General features: G+C 41.6%; 1 protein-coding gene and 1 long non-coding RNA gene across 12 annotated transcripts in view; one reads left to right on the forward strand and one right to left on the reverse strand.

Moving 5' to 3' along the window:
* Positions 1–1,993: 1,993 nt before the first annotated feature.
* LOC121064705 lies at positions 1,994–7,200 on the reverse strand. Of its 2 annotated transcripts, none has more exons than XR_005816640.1 (3): positions 5,707–7,200; positions 4,216–4,432; positions 1,994–3,838 (listed from the first exon to the last, which is right to left on the reverse strand). It is a non-coding gene; the product is annotated as an uncharacterized LOC121064705 (long non-coding RNA). The 2 variants fall into 2 exon arrangements; XR_005816641.1 differs by lacking the exon at positions 5,707–7,200 and adding an exon at positions 4,681–4,798.
* The window catches only part of MATN2 (matrilin 2), a 69,530-nt gene continuing 52,208 nt past the window's right edge, over positions 4,685–22,006 (forward strand). For 6 of the 10 annotated variants that reach the window (XM_040546605.1, XM_040546608.1, XM_040546609.1 and 3 more), the window contains exons 1-2: positions 4,686–4,902; positions 13,761–13,928. In XM_040546605.1, coding sequence (XP_040402539.1) covers positions 4,773–4,902; positions 13,761–13,928 — 298 coding nt within the window. In that variant the 5' untranslated portion in view covers positions 4,686–4,772. Of the gene's footprint in view, positions 4,903–5,025; positions 5,416–8,550; positions 8,833–13,760; positions 13,929–22,006 lie in introns of those variants that run through there. The other 4 variants (XM_040546611.1, XM_040546615.1, XM_040546614.1 and 1 more) reach the window with 3 other exon arrangements.

Here is a 22,006-nt window from a genome sequence, read left to right on the forward strand (position 1 = left end):
ACTTAAGAATATTAAGTGATTCTTAGAACTACGTACAGAGCCAGACAAAGTCCTAATCCTCAAACATCTGGACCTAAAACACAGCAAAATCAACACAGAAGTGTGGGAGAAAAGTAAATGCATGCTCTCTACAAATTCATACTCCTTCAAACCCTTTGATCCATGCGATCCATGTCACTCTCCCTGGTTTTATATATATATAAAATTAAGTTGACAGAACAGAACCATGCATCACTGACCCATTGCTAACCCTCAGATGAGTCTTTTCGGCCAAAAGCATGAAATAAATTCTTTGTCAATACATCTGTGTTTGAATCTGTACTGAATTTGTTGTCAACCAGCAGCACATTCCTGGAATGATGGGAAGTGTCAGATGAATGGAAAGGATCCATGCAAAGAAACAGTATGGATTTTCAAAAAATATCTTTCATCCTTTCTTTTTAGAAGCTATATAATGTACAAATAAGAATCACACAAGCATCAAGGAGAAAGCTACCTGTGGAACAGATGCTCAAAACAGCAAAGAAAAGAAGTTAAGTACACACCATAGCAAAAATAGCAAAACAATTTTTTTTTTTTTTGGGTGGAATGATGAGATTTAGCATGTTATTTAACTACATCTTCAAGATAACAGATTAAATATAGCCTTGAACCCTACATCCTTGTCTTCTATTTTGACAACTACTGGCTAACATACCTGCTCTACATGACAGAAGTTATAATCTCAACAGCCATGTAAGCCAAAAAACAAACAAACAAACAAAAAACAACCCTGCCTTGTCTTTATTTAGGAAAAGTAATAGAGAAGGGAAAAGATGAATACAGTTTTACTTTTGAGCTGTTGTAGAAATTTGACAATCCCACTGTAACTAACAGGAACTTATGTTGCATGTTTTTTAAGATGCTAATTACCATCAGAGCCAGCATTTCAGGAATCAGTGCAGACGGCTTAATTTCAGTGAGCACTGGTCCCAGGAAAGAGCATCTCTTCTAATTATATAATTAAGCCTGGTGCTTCGATTGATGGACTTCAGTTTGCATATGCATTGTGAACTGTGCTTGATTAATTGCAGTGCAGCATGGCTTATAAACCCTGTTAGCTACTTGTACATATACATTACAACATTTCCAATCATAGGACTGTGAGGAATAAACTTTTGAAGTGACTTGAAAAATCTGCTTTGATTTCACTACAGATTAATACGGACACTCAATAGCACAACAGCTTTATTACCTCACTTATGAGCATTTTGGACCTTGCGTGTCAATAAATAAACCACTGAATTCCTCCACGGACAAAAGCCATAGACTTTTTATTGCACTGACAACCATTTTAATGTATTTATTTCAACCTTTTTTACCAAGGTCTAAATATTTTCTTGTCTGTGATAGAAAGTAACAAAACCATTATCTAGTTCTTTGAGAACCCTGCCTTGCTAAAAATTTTGCTGTTTATAAATATTTTATTATAGTCAGCACAGACAATGGCAGGATAACAAGCAAGAATGGCAGCAACTACAAGCAAGGGAGACATGAACTTTAAAACAGACTCACAGCAAGGGGAGCAGACCATTTCCACCCAAATAACACTACAGTTTTCATACCAAATTTTCTTAACAATTCTAAAGAGTCAGGAATGGTGCCTGATGAAAAGCAATCCTTACCTAGGAGGCACTTAATTTATACAAATGCAGTCTTGGCTTTTTTTCTGACCCAAGTAGTACTAAAGATTTTAGAGGACAAAATAAATAAATAAGCAATGATTAATTAAAGATGTTGCAAAACATGGGCAAGTGATAAATGCAAGACTGGTTTCTCAACATTAGGCTGTGCTCATCTAAATTTTTTTTTTTTTTTTTTTTTTAGGCAAAGGAAAACCAGTAGACCTAATCTGTCTGCAGTTCAGAAAAACATTCCCACAGGGGAAATTACTAGTTTAAATAGGAACTAGGAGAAGGACTGTGAGCTAAGTATGGACCTAGCTAACGACAATATGAAAATGGGATGCAGGAGTGTTCAGAGGGGGAAGATAAAGAAAAGTTATTAGTGATTTCTAAAAGATCAGTTTAAAAATTTTGTTAACATTCAACTTTTTCACTCATGAAATTGGCAGTCAAAAGTGGAAGTTTTCTAATAAAACATAAGAGAGTCAATAGACATTGCAAATGGAACGGAAAAGGAGGATCTCATTTGGAAAGGACTGAATGATCTTAAGAAAGAAAGAACTAATAGAGAGATGAAATGCCATAGTATAAAATGAAAGATCATATATTAGCTAGGATTCATCCATCGGAAAACAGGTGCAGCTGCATATATTAAGGATACAAGGATGACCATCTGCCAGCAGTGGCAATGCAGCCAATTAAAATGATAATGAAATCCTAGACCACATCAGGCAAAGTATTTCCAGTAAATAGAAATGTTCTGGTGAGAGCTCATGTGGCGTATCATGTTCAGTTCTGTCACACACGTTCACAGGAACCAGCTCAGCACATGCACAGTGAAATCTTGCTTGTTTAGTGAAACAAGAAGAAAGGCTGAGAGAGAAAATGATTGCTGTCACTACATAAGCCAGCTAGGAAAGCCTTGGAGAAGAAAAAGGAGCTATTCAGGCTAAAAGACAACATTGGTACTGGAAAATAAGTATTAAACGGTCATGAATACTTTTAGGCTAGACATCCATAGGAAGTGTCCAACTATCAGAAAGAGGAAGGTCTGGAAGAGTCCTCTAACAGCCGGCACAAAACTAGTTCCCTACTGTTTTTAATAACTCCCTATTCATCTGCTTTTAAGATGGAACTTACTTTCTGGAATGATTTACATTATGTCATGGCATGTGATAACTAGAAAGTAGACTACATCACTGGGAGTTTCTTCCAGACCGAGAACTATCCTAACAGATACTGAGAGAAGCCAGGAAAGGGAAGAGGAGACATAGAAAGCCTCTGATATCTTGTTGGCAATCTTCAAGCAGCTTAATAATTGCTGCAGATCAAAGCATAACTTAATAGGAGCTTTTTTCCAGGTTTTTTAACGTAATATCTCCCAGCTTTGCTCTGCCTATCCTCCCAAATGTTGACAGACTGAGCAATGTCTCTCACAAAAAGAGAAGTAACACAGTGGGAGTGGAGGGCAGTAGCTCAAGGAAAGACAAGTAGTGAAGAGACAGTGAGAATCTGCAACATGGAAATACAGAGAACTTTGGATACCTTATTAAATAAATGAAATAGTTGATCAATAAAGTCAAATGAAAATATAGAGAATAAAATGCCTTTTTATATGGAGCAGGGACCACAGAGACATTCTTGCTAATGGCAGAGGGAAAAATAAAGGTTGCAAAAAGTCTCTGATTCTGGGAGTGGGGTGTTGCAGTGTCAGCCCTTGAAACAGAGAGACATGAAGCACAAGAGCTGTTTGAGGAGCTTGGACAGAGAGATGCAAGAAGTCCTTGGTGTACGCCGTGAGCCTGACTACACACGTGGTGGAAGGTGTGACCTGCACAGTCCCAAGAGAGGCCATGCTCCATGCCAGGCTCATTCATCAAGCTGCTTGTCCAGCAAAGGTCTCCCTGTCTTCCAAACTCTCTCTTACAAAACAAATTGATGCCTTAGCATGCTGACTCACTGCCTTCATACCCCTGCCCATCTTCTCCAGCTGTGATACCTTGTGCGTGTTCAATCTGCCAAGAGCAGCAGGCTGCACAGCGTCTGCAAATAGCTAGTGCCGGGATTTCTTCTGTGTAAATTGGAGCTGAAGCTGCCAAGCTGAGCCTCTGCATGCTCATGTCATCTTCTCATCATGACTCTTGCTCTCCTGCTTTGTGTCTTTCTCTAGCAACCTGGTAAATCAAGCCACAGCACAATAAAATCTTTGGGATACAGATTGTGTATTTTGAGCCTACAGAGCATTAATTGGCACTGTGGCTGGGGCCTCTTCATACACTGCATTACAAAGGATGAAACAGAACATGCAAACTGTTCTGCACCTGCCTTCGCTGAGTTTGTTGTAATGTCTATCCACAGGACTGTTAGTTTAGCTGTCTTTTTATTTTTACTTTTTCCTTTCTTCTAGCTACAGGAGAGATTCAGGAGACAGTACTCCGCAGGAAAGATGGGGTGAATCTGGTCCCTCTCAGTTTGAGATATACTTGTCATTTACACCTCTCTTTCTGGGGATTAGATTTCGTACACAATTATTGTGCCTTGCCAAATTCACCAAAATCAGCTCAGCTGATTTCCAAAGCCTGTTCACCTCCCGAGCAGCACTGGGAGGTACAACCCGTCCCTCTTTGACCTGGCTGGCACCCCATGCAGCGTGCATTCTTGTAACGTGAATTTGCAGGGCTTAGAGATTTCAGAGCTTCTTGTTGGAAGGGACGAACCCGGTTCATCTTTGTTGTGCTTGCTTTTGCTGGTTTTGCTTGTTTGTTTGCCTGAAAAAAAAAAAAAAAAAAAAAAAAGAAAAAGAAAAAAAAAATAAAAAACAATTTCTTTGGAACAAAGTTGTATTTTTTGTTCTTCATGCGTAATAAAACTGTGTTGATGCAAATCGCATGCTTTGCTTTTTCCACCTGGACTCCTGACCGTGCAGCTGCAGGGACAGCTAAGCAGCGCCCGTTCCCTGTGCCCGACCCCCTTACTCCACCACCTCCCGCGGCATTTCCCCTGACGGGGCTCCCACCAGCTCGCTGCAGATGCAGCCGCCGCGGCGGAGACACCGCATGATTCACCAGGGACTGTTTGCCTTGGCCCTGGAGGCCCTCCGTGCGGGGAATGGGATTTCCATTCCCCAGCTTTTCCCTCGGTAGGCGTCCCTGGAAAGGAGCACGGCCCCGGCTCTCCTCTGCTGGCGGCCTCGCGTCCCCCTGCTGCGGGGAGAGCCCTCGGGACGGGGCAGGGACAGGTCTGACAGGGGAGGACGGCGGGGGGGGGGGGGACGGGGCCGAGGTGCAGGGGGGCTCGGGGCTGAGACCTCAACCGGTAGGGAGGGATGGAGGGAGGGAGAGGGGCCGGCAGCCCCTGTCCGTGAGGGGGCAGGCGGCGGGGAGCGGGTCCCGGCTCCGTGAGGGAAGGCTTGGGGCCGTCAGAGGAGGGGCGGGAAGGAGCGGAGCCGACGACCGGCGTCCCGTGAGGGGCTGCCCACCCCGCTTCGTCCCTGCCGGGGGGGCCGCGTGCGGACGGCCGCGTCCCTGTGAGGACCGCGTCCCTTCGGGTGCACGCTGAGGAGAGCGGCGCCCCGGCCCCCCGCGGCTGCCTCCCGGCGAAGAGGCAGCCGGGTCGGGCAGCGAGCCTGGTTCCTCCCGAGGGGCCACCCCTCCGCCGGACACCGCTCGGGGTTGCCCGGGGCCGTGCCGAGGAGGAGGAGGCGCTGCCCTGCTCGCAGCCGCCCCGCGGAGCGGCCCCGGCAGCCCCTCAGGTAAGGGCGGCGGGTGGGGGGCGGCCGGGCCGGGACCCCCGGGGTGGGCAGCGGGAGGGCGAGGAGAGGGGTCCCGGCTGGGGAGGGTGCGGGCAGCGGGGTCCTGCCGAGGGGCTTCGCTGCTCCCCTTCCCCAAACGCTTCCGTGGCCCTCGGAGGTGCGCGGGGTTGGGAAATTTCCCCTCACGCCCGCTTCCTCGTCCGTGTTTCACTAACTCATGCATTGTCCGTGTGCTGGGAGGAGAAGCAAAACCCGGGTTTTAAGCTCGGTGAGGAATTGGAGTCACTTTACCTGGAAGGATTTATTAAGGAGATATCTTGCAGGTGTCCTCTCCGGCTTCTCGCAGGACGGGGTGCAGCAGGGCTCGGTCTCTGCTGTGGGGAAGGGGCGAGGGGCAGCGTGCTGAGAGTTATGTGGGAACCCGGCCTAGGTGGTGCTCTTAATCCTATAAAAGTCGCTGTGGCACCCTTAATGACCACCTAGTCCTGCTTCTGAACGCAGTACTTGCAGGGTTAGACCGACCCGTGCCATTACGCTCGACAGTGGGGTGGAGTTGGCTCAGAAGGAAGATTGCAACCCCCTGGTTAATTTAATGCTTCCTAAATGCCTGGATTTTCTTTCTGGGCCATCACTCAGTGATCCTGACTGCAGTCTGAAAAGGGGGCATGCTGCTTTATGTGTTATAGCTGTGCTGCTGTCAGGAAGCTGAGGACTTGAGAAGAAATTAACATACTGAGTCCCATCAAGAGCTTAATGAAATACACATTTGTCTTTTTCACAAAAACCTGAAACTTCTGATCCAAAATAATTTTTGAATGATACACTATTCTTATACATATATCAGCTTTAAGCACCAGCTTTTTTAGCTTTTTCTCATGTACTATATACCAATATCATTATAGGCATATCCATCAAATTAAATTTATTTTACATCTTTAGAAAATGCAGCACTTAATTACTTATGGCTAAGATCTTAAATCCTGCGGACGATATTCACATAGTTTACGTGAGTCTTTCCATTGACTTCATTGGGATTTCTCACAAACAAACCCTGCACAAACACACACTAGTGGTTATGGGCTGGGACCCAGCTGTAATTGTAAAGATGCTTCAGTCAGTCCGTGCAAACTAGGGAAAGGCTAATCAGATGTAAATGCTCTCCCATGACTTATAAACTATCTCCATGGGAAGGTAAAGCACTAACCACTGCTATTTAATTATGATCTGCACATCATTAACAAGCTCCTTTAATATAGTGTACTCATTGTGAGGTGGTGCTTTCTTTATGAGTAAGGGGTTTGGGGAATGGAGTGTTTTATAACCCCAAATTATTGTTTTGTGTTGGTGCTGGTACTGGGGTCAATGTGGGTTTGCAAATATGTTTTAGAGCTACTGGATCTTTTTTGTAAAGAAAAACTTTCTGTTTGCAATTAGGAGCAGTCCGTTATGGTTTGTGAGTGTACTTCTCGGAGACAAAACTAAGCAGCCCGCATACGTATTATATATCATATAATATATGCTTTCATATAATTTCCTACTCTGAGTTGTAAAAGTGAAATTTCTCAGCTTTGCCATGCTACTCTTCCACAAACTTAGTGGAAACTCTGATGTCTAGATCCAATTCAGAACCAGAAAGTGCAAATAAGCATGCCCCTAAAGAACAAGATAATGAAAAGGTCTGTTGTCCAACTGGCAACTGAAGAAAACTGTAACATGGAGATTGATGCTGTCATAAAGTAAGAATTCCCACTGCTAAGGCTTGCCGTCTGACCACTGGAAACTATGCAGAGTAAACCATACTATGGGTGCACTGTTCTACAACATCGCTCTTAATTTTTATATGGCAAGCTTCTGAAATGATTGAAATGATTGCCAGCTTCCGCTCCGAGCAGGGGTTGAACCTGATGACCTCCAGAGGTCCCTTCTTACCTCAATTAGTCTGTGATTCGGTGATTTAGTAGTTATTAGTTCTACCACGGTGTTACCAGGAAGTCTATCTGTGATTTAGATGAATGAGTTAAAAATAAGAGATCTCTGAGTGTTCCTTATTTCGTTAGTAAAGAATTAAATTATACCTGTAGCACATGTACTCTAAGCCCTTTAGATAATCGAGTCCATTGTGTAGAAGTCCTAATATGATATTTATACCTCACAACAAAATGTAATGCAGACTTAGAATATTGCTCTTTGCTTTTTCTGATAAGCTGTGTGTTTTGGTGTGCATACTCATCATACGTGCGTGTTTCTGCCCTCCACGCTCAAACAGGAAAGCTGTTCTTCCCTCACCACAGCACTTCTTTGACTGCTGCCAGAATGTGGCTGCCCTTACATATTCCGTAGCATCTTCAGCCACGCTGCATATGGGAACTCATGCATATTGCAGGGTTTGTGGCAGTAGCTGGCTGACCACCTCATGTCATTCACCTCCCTTCTAGGAACTGCTCTGGAACATGGTTTGGGTCTTCGCTTTGCTGTTTTGAGATGTAAGTTTATTCCCCTGCCATGTTTGATTTTATTAACTCAGGACACAACTTGGGTGTGGGCACTTGCAGCAGCAGCCAGAATAATTAGGTACACAACTTCTGGTTCTGAACCCACTGCAGACTTGGGTTGCTCTTATTGTCTGGACACTTGTTACCTTAGTTTGGTAAGGGAGTGTTTGATGTTGCTGAGTCAGCAATTAGTTTTATACTGTGGTGGCTTGCAGTGCTGTTATGGAAGGTCTTTGCATTTGGGTTGTCTGTCTCAGAATACATCTGAATTACTAACTGGCTTTTAGATAACGGTTTTCCCAAGTTCTTCTCATGCTACTGACAGCACAAATGGCCAAAGTTAGCCCTTTAGAAGGAGCTACTGAACGTGTTAACAAGGGAGTGCTGCTCTGCTGCTCTCCAGGACTCGGTGCCGTCCTGGGTAGATTCATGCACTCTTCTGCAAGTAGTGCCTGCCATCAGGACTGGGGAACAGACGAGGAATTTACAAATGCGGAGCACCTGAAATGTTGTTCCCTCTCAATGGCCTAACTCTATCAGTGATTCGTGGTTGGCAGCCATGGTTTTAGGGGAGTTGTACCCATGCTGTTCTCCTGAGCCTAACGAAGACCTGCTTGTGCCACAAGGAGCCATAGAAAATCCATTTCATCTGGAGGAACAGGATTAGGTAGAGTGTTCCTTTGTAAGGACAAAGGCAAGATGGTTCTTCTTGCTCACGTGCTAAATGTCCTCCTGATTGTGGCTGGCTGCCTCCACACAACACCTGCATAGCTAGGGACAGATATTTTCCAGTGTGGGGCTCTGAGGAACTCCACGGCTATTTTTCAGAACTGAAAAGTGCCTGCATCAGCAATCTGGTCCAGAAAGACGGAGGAAATTATTAATATGCTGTGTCCTGACACCCATACCACACACAGTGATTTCAGTGAGTAATGGACCAGTAATGCATGTGCTGGCTTGTGGTAGTGGAATACCTTGGAACACGTTCTAACTGATAGTTAACGGGGCTCTGAAGTGCCTGCAGTCCTAGTTTTTATCTTTTTTTTTTTTTTTTTTTTTTTTAATTTCTGAGGTGGTAGAAATGAGAATGAGGTATTTTGTGTCTTGCATGTAATAGGGGCTGATTGGTTTTCCAAGTAGCTCACCGTGCTTGCTGACCCGATTTTATTGACTTACGTTGATCGCTTGCAGCTTCTTTAACTTCAGGAAAAGCTTTTAGATTTAACCACAGTTTGCTGTTATCTTAAAAATGGGTGGATGATAAGGAGTACTGAAGGGATTTAAGAATGTTCTTGCTTTTATGCACTTGTGATCTTTGTATCAAGAATACCACAGTTAGATCTGCAGGCAGCTTAATGGAGGTAAATGTCTGTGTCTTTTAGCTATCAGACAAGGAAAGCTGAAGGCAGCCTGTAGCAGTCATAACAGCTGTCGGTGGTGCTTTTTTTGTCCTTTTCCTTCCCATATATGATGAGAAACTATATAGGGTTCAAGAGAGGGGATGTTATCTGCAGTTACTAGAGGTGTTGAAGTCCCACATAACTGCTTCAAATTGCCCCTTCTGTGCACAGAGCTGGTTTTGGTAGCAGCTGGAGAAGGTGGTGGGGCAGGGGTTTGTGGGGTTAGAGGGTCTGATTTAGCCTCCGAAATGAACTCATCCCACACAAGAAGGAAGGAGACCACCCAGAATAGCGGTAGGCTTGAGCTGGAACATCTTACTATCCTGGTTTCCTGATTTCTTTTTGGACACGATCTGCCCAGCAAGGACCTGAATGAAAATGCGGTGGCCTTCAAAGCCAACGGAAAGTTTTCCTAATTCTCTGTATGAAAGAAATTTCCCTGCAGTAGAGTAAGAGATGGAAGAACTCCGACTTTAGCACGAGCCACAGAGCATCTCTCCTCCTTTGACATTGTTTATGAGTTATCACAGGAAAGAGGACAAATCTTAGAAACACACACCGTGCGATGGAGAAGGTCATTGATTTATCACCACTGGCACTGAATATCCAGTAGAGCCTCTGTTCAAAACACAACCATTAATCTCCTGTGAGAAGACTTCCATGGAAACATATTTTAAAGGATAGAAACATGCATGTGGTGTTTGAATGTTGTCCAATGAAGGAAGTATGTATTTTAAAGATGAAGTCACAATTTCATTTTTTCAATATTCTTACACTGTAATTCATGGAAGTTGAAAATGCATTAGAGGGCTTAAAAATAATTTGGTTGTATGGGTATACGACTAAGTAAGCACAGGTAACATTGATAAGAAAACGCTGTGGCAATGTTATGTTCTTGACTAGCAGCCAGTTAGGGAGCAAAGGAAACCTGAAAAGAACAAGAGAACCTGTCTATTTACTTACTGTCTTCTAGGAAAATTATCCTTTACTATACCAAATTTCTTCAAGATTTGAAGCGGATATTGCAAGCAGCCCTTCAGGTTGTACCTCTGTGAAAATGCTGCTCAGGACCCTCCTCTTCCTCTCTCCACGGGTGGAAGGAAAGAGCACTGGAAGCCAGTGGGTCTGGTGATCAGCCTGGGTGAGCTGTGTGTCTTGCCACACCTCTTCCTGGTGCCTCTGGCTTTCGAGGTGTTTGGGATGGTTGTCATACACCAGCCTGATTTTGGGGCTGCCCCGGTGAGTTGTCTCCTGATGGCACAGTCATGAATACTACTCCTGCTGTAGCAGCTGGAATTGAAGGGCTTGAAAATATTTTCCAGAGAGCCACTGAAAGTAGGTGTTTGTAACTTGGGGAACACACTCTCAGCTTGGTAGAGCAAGGGTTAGCCAGCAATGCGATGCTACAGAGAGCTGTGCCAGCAGCCTGGCTTAGCCTGCTGGGAAAATGAGGTGTTAAATACCAAGTGTGGTACAATAAACACAATCCAGCTTCGCCAGTGAGGACAGCGGACCTTGCAGAAGACCCAGAAAATAAACAGAGAACCGTGGGAGGGCTGTACACATGGAAGCTGTGCGACCACAGTGCAGCCTGGTCGTGTGAAAACACAAGCAGCAGTGGACACAAATATGTACCTGGAACTAGAGCAAAGCACCCGAGTCCAGAGTGCCATCACCTCAGGAAAGCGGTACAGAAGTTTTGAGTTAGGATTCAAGGTGGCAAGAGAAGAGCACAGGTTTGGATCGGTGGTGCCTTCTATCACACATACTTATATGCTCTCACATATACTTCATATACTATACTTTATACACTTATCCTATATAGCTTTTGGATTTGGGAACTCGTTTTTTCTCATTTAAAATTGATGTAATTTCCCTTTGATTTTTATTTTAGATTATCCTTGTACATCAAAACTTGGAGATGAGGCAAATAAATCTCTCCTCTTTTAAGCACTGGTTTCTTTTGAAGCAGTAGCTTAAAGTGCTTGTGAGGGTAGGGGTACTTTGATAATAGGGCATTTATTGTTGGGACTGTAAGTAGACTTATTTTCTAATTATCAGACTGGTAAGGGTATTGAGATCTAAGGATCTGTGTTTTCTAAAGTAAAATGAAATACTATTAAGCAGTAGTTATTATTAAGCAGAAGTTATGCTAAGTTTGGATAAGATCTCCAGAAAACTAGGTACTGTTATTCAGTTCTGTTTCTTTAGTACCCCTTACTTGTCACCATGGACTCATGAAATCATGCAGAATTGAACACTTTTTTAAAAAATATGTTTCATAATTCAGTGACAGCTAATGAATGATTCCTTAGACATTTTGGTTTATCTGGTCAGCTAATCATATATTTGCATGCTTTATAAACATTTTCCTAGTAGAATTCAAATATTTAGAGCCACAGCAAACATTTTGTTTTTCTAATTTCTGAAGTTGCTTGTGGGCAGAGTTGATCCTAGTGAAGTTGTCACCAAATATGAAAGATTGCTGCGAAGGAATAAACTATGTTAAGGGGCAGATCGTAGGAGAGTTTGATTGGAGGTACTTCGCAGAGCTGGGAGGGTGGTCCTTAATTCTTCTTCACAGCTTTCTTTGCTCACAGGACAGTTCAGTGATGCTCTCTGAAGGTGCTCTGCCACAGCATTGTTGGTTCTCTGCTAACGCACCATCAGGAACAGGTGAAATGACTTCACTTAGAGGACTGGCAGTTCTCTATGAACTCAGTTCTCAAATTAACTTGAGGTTCATTTGCCTACTGGTCCTAACCAGCAGGCCAGAAGGAAGGAGGCCCCCTTGCAGAGCCCCGTGTTTGTTGCTGATGGCCTTGAGAAGTGAGAAGACGACCTGGGAGCAGCTTTCAGCAGTAACAACTGTTGCATCCAGCAAAATTTGGTCCCGTTTTCAGCGGTGCATGCTGTTTACAGAGTCCATCTGTTTCTGACTAGAGCACTGGAACTGCTCTACCAATAATACCATCCAGCTGTCCATGCTGCTGGGGCTCCAAAAGTTTACTGCTTTGTGGCAACTGTTATAAGTGACAACTATTTACATAAACTCTGCCCTATTTTGAATGTTCTTAAATCATATGTTACTGAGTGATATTAAACATTTAAACATGGTTGGGCAAAAGCCCCGTTCATTTTGCCCTATGGCATGTACACCAGAACATTGTGTTCGTATTTGGGGGTGCCAAGTAGGAAACACAAAAGGAAAAATAGATTGGTGCACAGAAAAGTAGTGCCATGTGTATACAGTTGTGTAGGACAGACTTAAGAAAAATGGATAAAAACCTTTTTATTACAGAGAAAATATTTCCACAGAATTCTGTATTCTGCTAGTGGGTGCCTCATGGTGGTGAAAAAATGTAATTCTCTTGCTGAACCTGGGCATTTAGTTGTCTTCTGTTACAGATCTGTGGCTCTGTGTAACTATGCTTATCAGGCTTAGGACCCTATTAAAATTTTTTTCATTATTTTAGTTATTTAGCCAAAATTTGCACTGCTTGTGAGGTTGCCACCATTTCAGGTAGGACAGTCCTGTTTTTGTTGTGAAAGTGGGTAGCTTTACCCATCTCTTGCATCGTCTTTTGACCAAGCTTCCACAGTACATAACAATCGTGTTTTGGGGGAAGGTAGAAGGAATAGCCATCTGAAAACGTCACCTTCAGGGGACATGGCCAGAAGATGAGTCTTCAGCATCTCAGTCTTAGCTTTCTGCTTGTGGGCAGAGTCAGCCATGGCTTTTGATGGTGCCTTAAGAAACTCCTGGACACGAATCATCTCTTAGTAGAGGGATTTTGCTGGTTAATTTGCTCTTTGTTATGAAAAAAGCTTCTTAACTTGGGGAAAGCTCATTGCTAATCTTCAGAAGTCATCTTCTTGAGTAAGCAAGGTTCATTCTGCACTTTTACCTTCATGCTAACAATCAAGAACTGTCTTTTGAAAGAGAAGCATGAGCTGTTTCCAGATCATGTTCACAGTTACTGTTTCTGGAGTATATTAATTTCTCTTGTCTTATTCTCCAAAATTTTCTGAAGCAAGTATCTGTCAGACCACAAGAACCATCAAACATCTGAAAAAATGCACACTACATGGACTGCTGAGTAGAATAACGAAAATTTATTTGTGTCCTCATATCCATTTGTGCTAACGAGCACACTGAAATAAAGTTCCTTTCTTGTTTTAAAAATAATTGATTTTTATGGATGTGTCTAAGAGTTGATACATTTACAATTTTAGCTACAAACTTCAACTAATAATATACATGAAGACTATGCAGGGTCTGCTAACTGCTACTTTATTATATAGATCTTCTTTCCTGAAGGTGTACGTATACCATTATATCTGACTGTTGGTGTGTGATGGGAGGGAAGCAACACAACTGTATGGTTGACATGGTTGTAGTGTATCTTTTTGTGTAATCACAGAGCTCATCTCCTTCTCTCCTTTACTGCAGTTTTGCAGCCTGGAATGTCCCTTTACTTCTTGAAAATGATGAAAATGGTTGCATGCTTCTTCTTGCTGTTCGGGCACACTCTGCTTTCCACTGGCTCTGTCATGGCAAAAGATCTCCCCGGAGGACATTTCACCCGAAGAAGGGATGTTAACTCACAATCTCTGCTAGGTAAGTTACAAAAAGAACAAACCAAAGAAAAATAACAACCACCACTAAAAGCCATCTCAAATATAAAGATAATAAAGATAAAAGGCATAAGCACTTGGCCAAACCTTGGCTGAGTTAGTTTGTAACAGTTTTCAGGCAGGAATATGAGAGTTTGTTGACCTAGCAGCTACTGAAGTAAGGTGTTTACTTTTGGGATATTAGATCTATTTTATATAAGTGCCACGAAATAAATATTTGCTACAGGACTCTTGTACTGGAAAAAAAGCCTTATTTTCAGTGTTTAGAGAAAATATGTTTTGGTGCATGGAGGTTTTGTCAAAGCTGTTTTTTACTATGCAAGCAACCTTTAGCTTTTTATATGTGCTTTGGGTAAGCGTGACTGAACTAAAATCATTAGCTATTGAAATGGGTCTTCTCGTCATATTACCTGATGTTAATCCCTTCATTCTCTCAAGTTGATTTTATTTATAATGAGTAGCTCATTTTTCCTGTTTTGCCAAAAATCTGAGGACAGAATTTGGCAGTTAGCTTGTGTCTGTCGTATTTTACAACATAGGTTCATCTCTCTCATTGATCGTTGCCAGTTCCCTTTCTTACTGTCTTTCTCAGAAGTAATAGATGTGGTCTTGAGATGCTTGGGGTTCAGCAACTGGAGGCTGAAAACCACAGCTCTGGAGACCTAGTCCATCAGAAGGCATGGATGTAAAACAGCAAAGAGAAACACTCCCATTCACTCCTTATTCAACAAGACTCTTAATCTTTCTAAGATCTTAAACTCTAAAATGAGATTAAATAAAAGTCCCTACTGAAACTTTCAGGGTCTCCAGCAAATATCCTATCTTATTATTTCAAGAAATGAACTGTCTCCCTACAAAATGAATGCAATAGTAAGGTGTAATGTGGAAAAACTAACAGGTGTTATGTTTCTCAGCTTGCCTTTTTTCTGTGATTTAAAAAAAAAATCTCTTATAGTCCCTTTTTCATATTTTAAATGGTAGAGAATACATTAAAAGTATTAGCACCAAATACCAAGTCAAAATGTACAGTTTAAATTATTTCTTTCTTATTTCAAAAAAGCCGAGCAATTTTGTGGCCGCTGCATTTGGAAATTTCTGTATTCCTATTCGGTTTGGCATGTGCAGGATGCAAACAGTATTGGCAGCTCTGGCTGAAGAACCTTTTCGAGACATTAAATGATGCAAGAAACTTGGGACATTCTCTGGTCCAGCCCATAAAACTACGTGGCAGTTTGGAGTCAGCCTTCTGGACCTTGCATTCTGCTACAATAAATTAGGTCACCTGCTTCAAATTCTGCAGTTGCATATGAGCAGTGGCATAGTTAAAACGTGCCTCTCTGCAAAGAACAGAATGTGTAAAATGCACGCCATTCTGCTCAAAACCTGCACTGTTCTTTAAATGACACTAGAAAGAGCTGGGCCAAATCATGATCTCAGTGGCATCAATTTTATTGACGTAATAAAATCACCCAGATTTAGAGCAATTTAACAGGGATTAGAAGCTGTTCCATTCTATATAATATATATATATTACAAATAGTGGCAATGACAGTTGCTGCTGTTGTGGAAAGACTTGGTTGGCAGGCAAAAATGAGCAATATGGCTGCAAAGAACCAATGGATATGTGGAAAAGCAATTCAAGTTCAAGTAGTTTTTGTTTTTGTTGGGTGGAGGTCTCTGTTTCTAGGACTAGAATGAAGGATTGTGTGTTGTGAGTATTATAACATCAAAATAATTTTATTCATTTTTTTCTCTATTTTACCAATTTTTAAAACAAAAGTGCACTGCTGTGACAGGTATTTACTGGTAAAATACTAGTAGTGGCTATGTACAGGAGAAAAAGTCCTTGCTGCAGGAAACTGGCGATATAAATAAGCAAAATGGAACAGATGAAAAATCCTGTGGTATTATCCAAATAGAGATACAAGTATTTTGGGATCCAGCTTCAGGAAGATATATTTTTTTTGGCAGACATACACTCATTCTTCATAGAGCTGTTAATTGTCTTTTTAGGGCTAATAAACTATAGGAAGGAAATTCTAAGAAAGCTTTCAGAACGAATGAGCTATGTCTTTTCTGTGTTCTTATCCCCAGTCTTTCTGCTAAACCTCAATGTGTATTGGTTTCATTTTGTAGAACTTTACTAAGCTTATGATTTATTAGCCATAGTAATAATTCTAAACATTTCCATTAAAATCTGATGTCTTGTGTGCAATTGAACACAAAGCTTTTGGAACTCAGGGTGGCCTTTGAAAGTCAAACTGCTTTGAGTAGGTTTGACTTTTCACGCTTCTATTTCCTTAAACCCTGAAACAAACTCCTGAGTATTTAAAACCTGTCAACTATGCTGATTTGATTGACTTCATGAACATTTTCCTAAATCATCCTTGCAGCATATTAGTTGTAGAACATGAGTAGTTTGTTTAGAGAGAGAAAATATTTGTGTATTTCTCATATTCACAGAACATATATTACATTGTTGGAAAGCAATGTGTTAATGTAGGTGTATCTATGTTTGGAGTGGAGTGGTGTCCTGAAAGACCATGTGAAATAACAGAAAGAGATGGGATGGCCCATGGAAATCTGTCTTTTCTGAAGCAGAGAGCAGTCCCCTCTCCCTTTAAATGACATACAAATTAAAACCTACCTTCTCTTTCCTCTTATCAATAATTTGATCCTGAGTATTGGATCCTTTGGCTTATCCTGATACCTCAAAGGAAATTAATCTTTTTGATTCAGAATCTTCTAAGGGTTTTACGAGAGCTCTGAAGAGTTTTTACTTAGCTGTCTGACGAAATCATTGTTCCTGCTGAGTGCAGCTGTTTTGTTAGATTACACACAGATCAGTGAAAGCACAGTTTGCCAACTTAGTGTTGCTTTTTGGATACTAAAGAAAAGCAGTAATGGGAATATAGCTGGCTACATGTTTTTAAATATAAAATGAAGTCTATTACATTAGCTAATTTCCTTCAGGTATAACTGAGATGGACTTCTGCACTTAAACGGACTGACTGGCCAAGCTCTCAATCAGTTGCTCAGAGAGGTGATCCCAGTACTGGGATTTCAAGGATGTGGTCTGAAGTCCACAGCACTTTTCAGCAGGTTCCAGGTTCAGAAGTGGCACATACCCAGTCCTTGCAAGATGCAGCTTTTTTGTGCTTGATGTGTGTCGGGGGAGGTGAGGAGGGGGAGCAGTGGTTATACTGCATCTTAGGCATTTATTGTAAAACAAAGCAAAGCAAAATGTCGGAACTGTGCAAAACCCACAAGTTTTTGGGGGGGTTGGCTTTTTTTGGTGAACTTTGTTCTTGTAATCAGGGCATATATTTCATGTCACATCATGGGCATATTTCTTTGGAGATCTCTGAAGTAGATTCATGGGAATAATTGAATAAGCTGTGGATTAATATTGTAAGCAATGACATTCCATCTGTTCCTTAGGAATATAAAACGTGCACCTACCTGTTTTTGAAAATAACAAGTGAATGAAAAAGCTAATCTAGGGGCCATTTCTTTAAATGCTGCATGATACCAGAAGAAGGAAACTACAAGAGATTTACTATACTGCACAAAATTGAAACACAGGGAGGGGAAAGGAGGCCAAGAGGGAAATGTTCTTGGCCCCTGTTCAGTAGAAACTGCGGCTAAACTCAAGTGTCCTTGTCTGTGTTGAATTATATTTTGCAGCAAAATATATAATGATTTATCTCTTGGTTGTATGTATAGGGTTCCACTAATAATATGAGGGGAAGTAATTTGAAGTACACATGGCTCACTAAATTTATGAATCACTCCTAGTCTCTTAAAATTATTCCAAACATTCTTATATTCAACTTGGTTCATAAGCTTGTTTGTATGTAACTTCAGGGTTTGAAAGCATTATCTAGTTAACTTTTCTGGGTTAAATTTTAGCCACAAGTGAGAAGGGAAAATACATGATGAAAGTGTGTACAGTCTGTAAGGCTTCTGTGGAGTACAGAAAAGATTTCTGTGTAGTTTTGATTGAGTTTATTGGACATTTATACCCTCAGTGCTGGCCAGAAGTCTCTAAATCCTGCTAATGTGGACTGCTGAACCACGTGATAGCAGCTGTAGGAATCTCATTCACAGCCTCAACATGTGTGTTCATGTAATTTCTTCACATAAATGCAACCCTGCCAAGTTTTTTTGTCCTCAAAGACGTTAAGCAGGGTCATTGCAACTGAAGTCTGCATTGCAATTGAAGGTAGGATTGTGCCATGATAACTGCAGCATGTTCCTGACAAGCTACGCTGATATATCTGGGGAAATCAAAACTATTCCTGGTTATAGATAAAGACAGAAAGAGGTTGTGAATTACATCTTCTGAATTATCACGTATTCAGTTGCATTTTAACTAAAATCCTTCTCTAATTAAAAGGTAACTAAACTTTTATAAGGATATAAGGTATTCAAGTACATACAGTTTAGACTCTTGCTAATCAAATCATAAAATTGACGTTTAAATATAGGTTATGTTACTTGGAAAATGAGAGCAAAGCATTTTATAGTCTGCAAAATCACTTGTTTCTTCCTTCTGGGTAGTGTAGGTACAATCAGTGTGCTGTAGTGGAATATTAGCAATCCCATGCTTTACTTTCCAGTAGTGATAGCTGGGAGGTCTCCTGTGGCCTTTATGCCAAGGCTTCAAGCTTCAACTTTCATCTTAATATCTCAGCTGTCAGCCTCTTCCCAGCAACAGCTGGTATCTGTTATCTACCTGGTCTGAAACAGCAGCAGGAATTTCACATGCCCAGACCCTGGTCTGAAGCAGCAGCAGAAGTTTCATTTGCCCAGACCCCTCCAATCTTTAGGCTCCTGAGATCTGTTGGCAGTGAAAGGCCCTCTCCTCTCTCTGTGGCTCTCAGGCTTTGTGGTCTGCCTTGTGGCTTAGCCTCCCAAAACCCAAATAGGAGTCTTGGAGTCTGGGAAAGCAACAAGTGAGTGGTGACCGTACCCCTGCCTGGGTAGTTGTTCCTGCAGAAGTTTTTATCCCTAAAACTGCCCAACTAATGAGCCTTGTGGGCTAGCTGGGGCTGTGACAGGCTTCAGGGATTTGTGTCCTGAGTCTGCTCATGTGCAGCCAGCTGTTAGGGAGATCAGAAAGCCTGGCTTCTGATTTGCGTTAGCAATTCTTAGCCACATAACAATGTTGTGCTTGCCAACTGTTGTATTTGGATTTCACAGTTAATTTTTTAAGTCATTTATAAAATAGCATTCAAATTTCAGCCATTTAAAGAGCAATTCAGTAATTAATTTTGTATGTGATATTGGATTTCTAGTAGCACAAGGAATTTTCAATTTTTTCTGCAATAATTCTGTATTGCATAAGTATAATGTATAAGATTTCCTCTGTATAGTTATTTCCTCAAAGCCTTTACATTTCTCACTTTTATCTCCTTCCTTTTTCCTGTCTTCTTTGTTTCATTTTCTTATGCTCTTATCTTTTTTTCCATTTTTTTTCTTTTCCCTTTTCCCTTTTCCCTTTTTTTTTTTTTTTTAAAGCGATTTGTAAATTTTCCATACGGAGGAAAGAATATCTGTTGCTACAGAAAAAAACTGAGTCATGTACCAAGCTGCAAATGCTCTTTGTATTTCTGAAATTTTGTTACAACCCCCACAAATTACTGTGAAATGCCACTTCTGCTTGAAAAAAGAGTTTGTCCCGACAATAATTTGCAGAGTAAAATAACAGACTCCATTTTATTACATATATTCTCAAAGAGTTCAAAGCCTCTTTTGCATATTTTATCTCGAAGGAAGATCAGGCCAAAAAAAGAACACTGAATGTTCAAAAGTGTGGTGTTGTTGGCTTCAGTGTGGGTACTTCAGCTTAATAATTAAAACAAACAAACAAAAAAACCAACAAACAAACAACAAAAAAACACAACAAAACCCACATATGTGCAAAATTAACTTGAAAAGCCTGGAAACAACATTTGCATAACCTAAGGGATAGCTCATTTTACAGGCGTGTGTGGGTAATCAGACAGTATTTTGGCTGAAGAGGGGGATTTGCTCTTTAAAATGCTTTGGAAGCTGGAGAAGACCTTATTTAAGTACTGCTGAAGTGGTAGGACTAATGATTTGTCGGTGGGTATGATGTCCTATGCATTTTTGGGGGTAGTGCCAATGATACTGCTATATGGCAGTATCCCGTGGTGCTGTTTCTGAAGCTATTCTGGAAGAGCCTAGTACTTAAACTGTTACCAATGGATAGAAATATGTGGTGTCAAGTCAGCTGATCAATGAGTAATGTCGAGGTTGCTAACAGTTTTCCCCATAAACAAAGACACAAGTGGCTTAAAAAAAGTATGGGTAGGAGTTTTTTAAAATATTATGCTAATGTCCTGAAAGGAGGACAGCACAAATTTATTAGTCAACTCTTTCCACTGAATTTTTGACACTGCTACTAACAGCTATTTACTTGTTCTGTCTGTTCCTTCTGTAGTAATTTCTGTGTCCCTTGAGTGGCATCCAAGGTAGCTGGGGCAAGATAGAAGTTTCAGATCTTCGAGGAGAAAGATATGAAGATCTCCTATAAAGCCGCCTTTTTTGTGTTGGTTAGGATGGATTTGTTGTTTCACAGATTTGTGCAGGAAACAACAGTCGCAGGCAGAGTAAATGCCTCCAGGTTGTCTGGATTCAAAGTGGCATTACCTCTGTGTACCACGAGGCTTCTCCATCATGTCTCAGAAAATGAATTCCTCATTTTTTGTGTGTACGAGCTACACTCAGCTGAGAGCATACAACATTTGATGCTGGTAGGATGCAGTAGGTAGATGTTGATGCTGTTGGGACTGACATAGGGATACCAGGGTGTTTCATCTCTCTGTCCTGGTGTTCCCCTGCTGCAAAGGAAAGCAACCCCAGTTCTCTGTCCCTGGTCCTTCTGGCTATGAAAGCAGGGAACCAACATTTTCTATCCCAGAAACGATAAAATCTGTAAGAAGAGCTGAGAAGCTTGAGAACATCCCTACAACATACTTTAGTTTCATACCAGAGGTAGCACCAGTCTCGGTAAAGAAATGGAGATGTATTAGGAGTCAGTCTGGGACTTGAGTTAGAGAGACTTTATGCTAAAAATGACCTTGTTACTTTGGAAAAGATGACAGGGAAGTAATATAAATAGTGAGGTGAAAGGAGAGCAAGGTAATGCAACTCCTGCTGTGACTGGTAGTAGAGAACTTGCATGTGGAAGGAAATGGAAAAGTGTGGATAAGAGCCTACTGCTGTACAGTTCTCCCAGAAATTTTGGAAGTTCCAAAAAGATTTTGTCAGAGGCAACAAAGAGATTTCTGGAGGCTGTGTTCCATTTAGAGAGCGCTCCCAGATGAAGAAATTTGTAAGGAGGAGTGGGTGAGCTGCCAAACTCACAATGAATCTTTGGGTTGGAGCCAGAGGCCAGTGAGTTTGGGAAACATCTCAGAGCAAGGATGGGGCCAGGGAGTATGGGGGCAGGTCTTGGACCCGTGGTCTGTCCCACAGCTGGGAAGAGGTGGAGTCACCTGCAGGACCAAGTGCAGCACATACATGTGCCAGGTAAGGGGTACCAAGCAGTTCCCAGCACCTACTTCAGGAGCTAGGAATGGTTATATCTGAAATCCACCAAACCACCCTTTTTCATGTCTTTCGGTTAGAATGAGAAAAGAGGTGGAAGTAAGCTTGCAGAAAGTATCTCACTAGAGCCAAGAAGTGCTTGGAATTATTGCTATTTTTCATTTATTCCTGGCAACAGCCACAAAATATGTTTTCCAAACAGGAACAATGTTAAATTTACTGCTGTGTGCTTCATGCTTGAGTTTTGCTAATGAAGCTACTGCACTTTCCTAGAAGGTGTATGTAGACAATAGGTACGTATGCCTTTCTTCCCATCAGAGTGTCTTACTCCCGGTGTATGTATGAAAGAATTGCAAATTTGAGTATTGTGTGCTTGCTCAATTGTACAATGAGAAGGTCAAACCTTCTGATTGAACTGAGAAATCTTTTGGAAATATCTGTACCTGTCAAACCCGATCTTTCTGGCTGGATACTCAGCCAGGG

The sequence above is a fragment of the Cygnus olor genome, chromosome 2 (genome assembly GCF_009769625.2).
Source record: "Cygnus olor isolate bCygOlo1 chromosome 2, bCygOlo1.pri.v2, whole genome shotgun sequence".
Taxonomy (NCBI): domain Eukaryota; kingdom Metazoa; phylum Chordata; class Aves; order Anseriformes; family Anatidae; genus Cygnus; species Cygnus olor.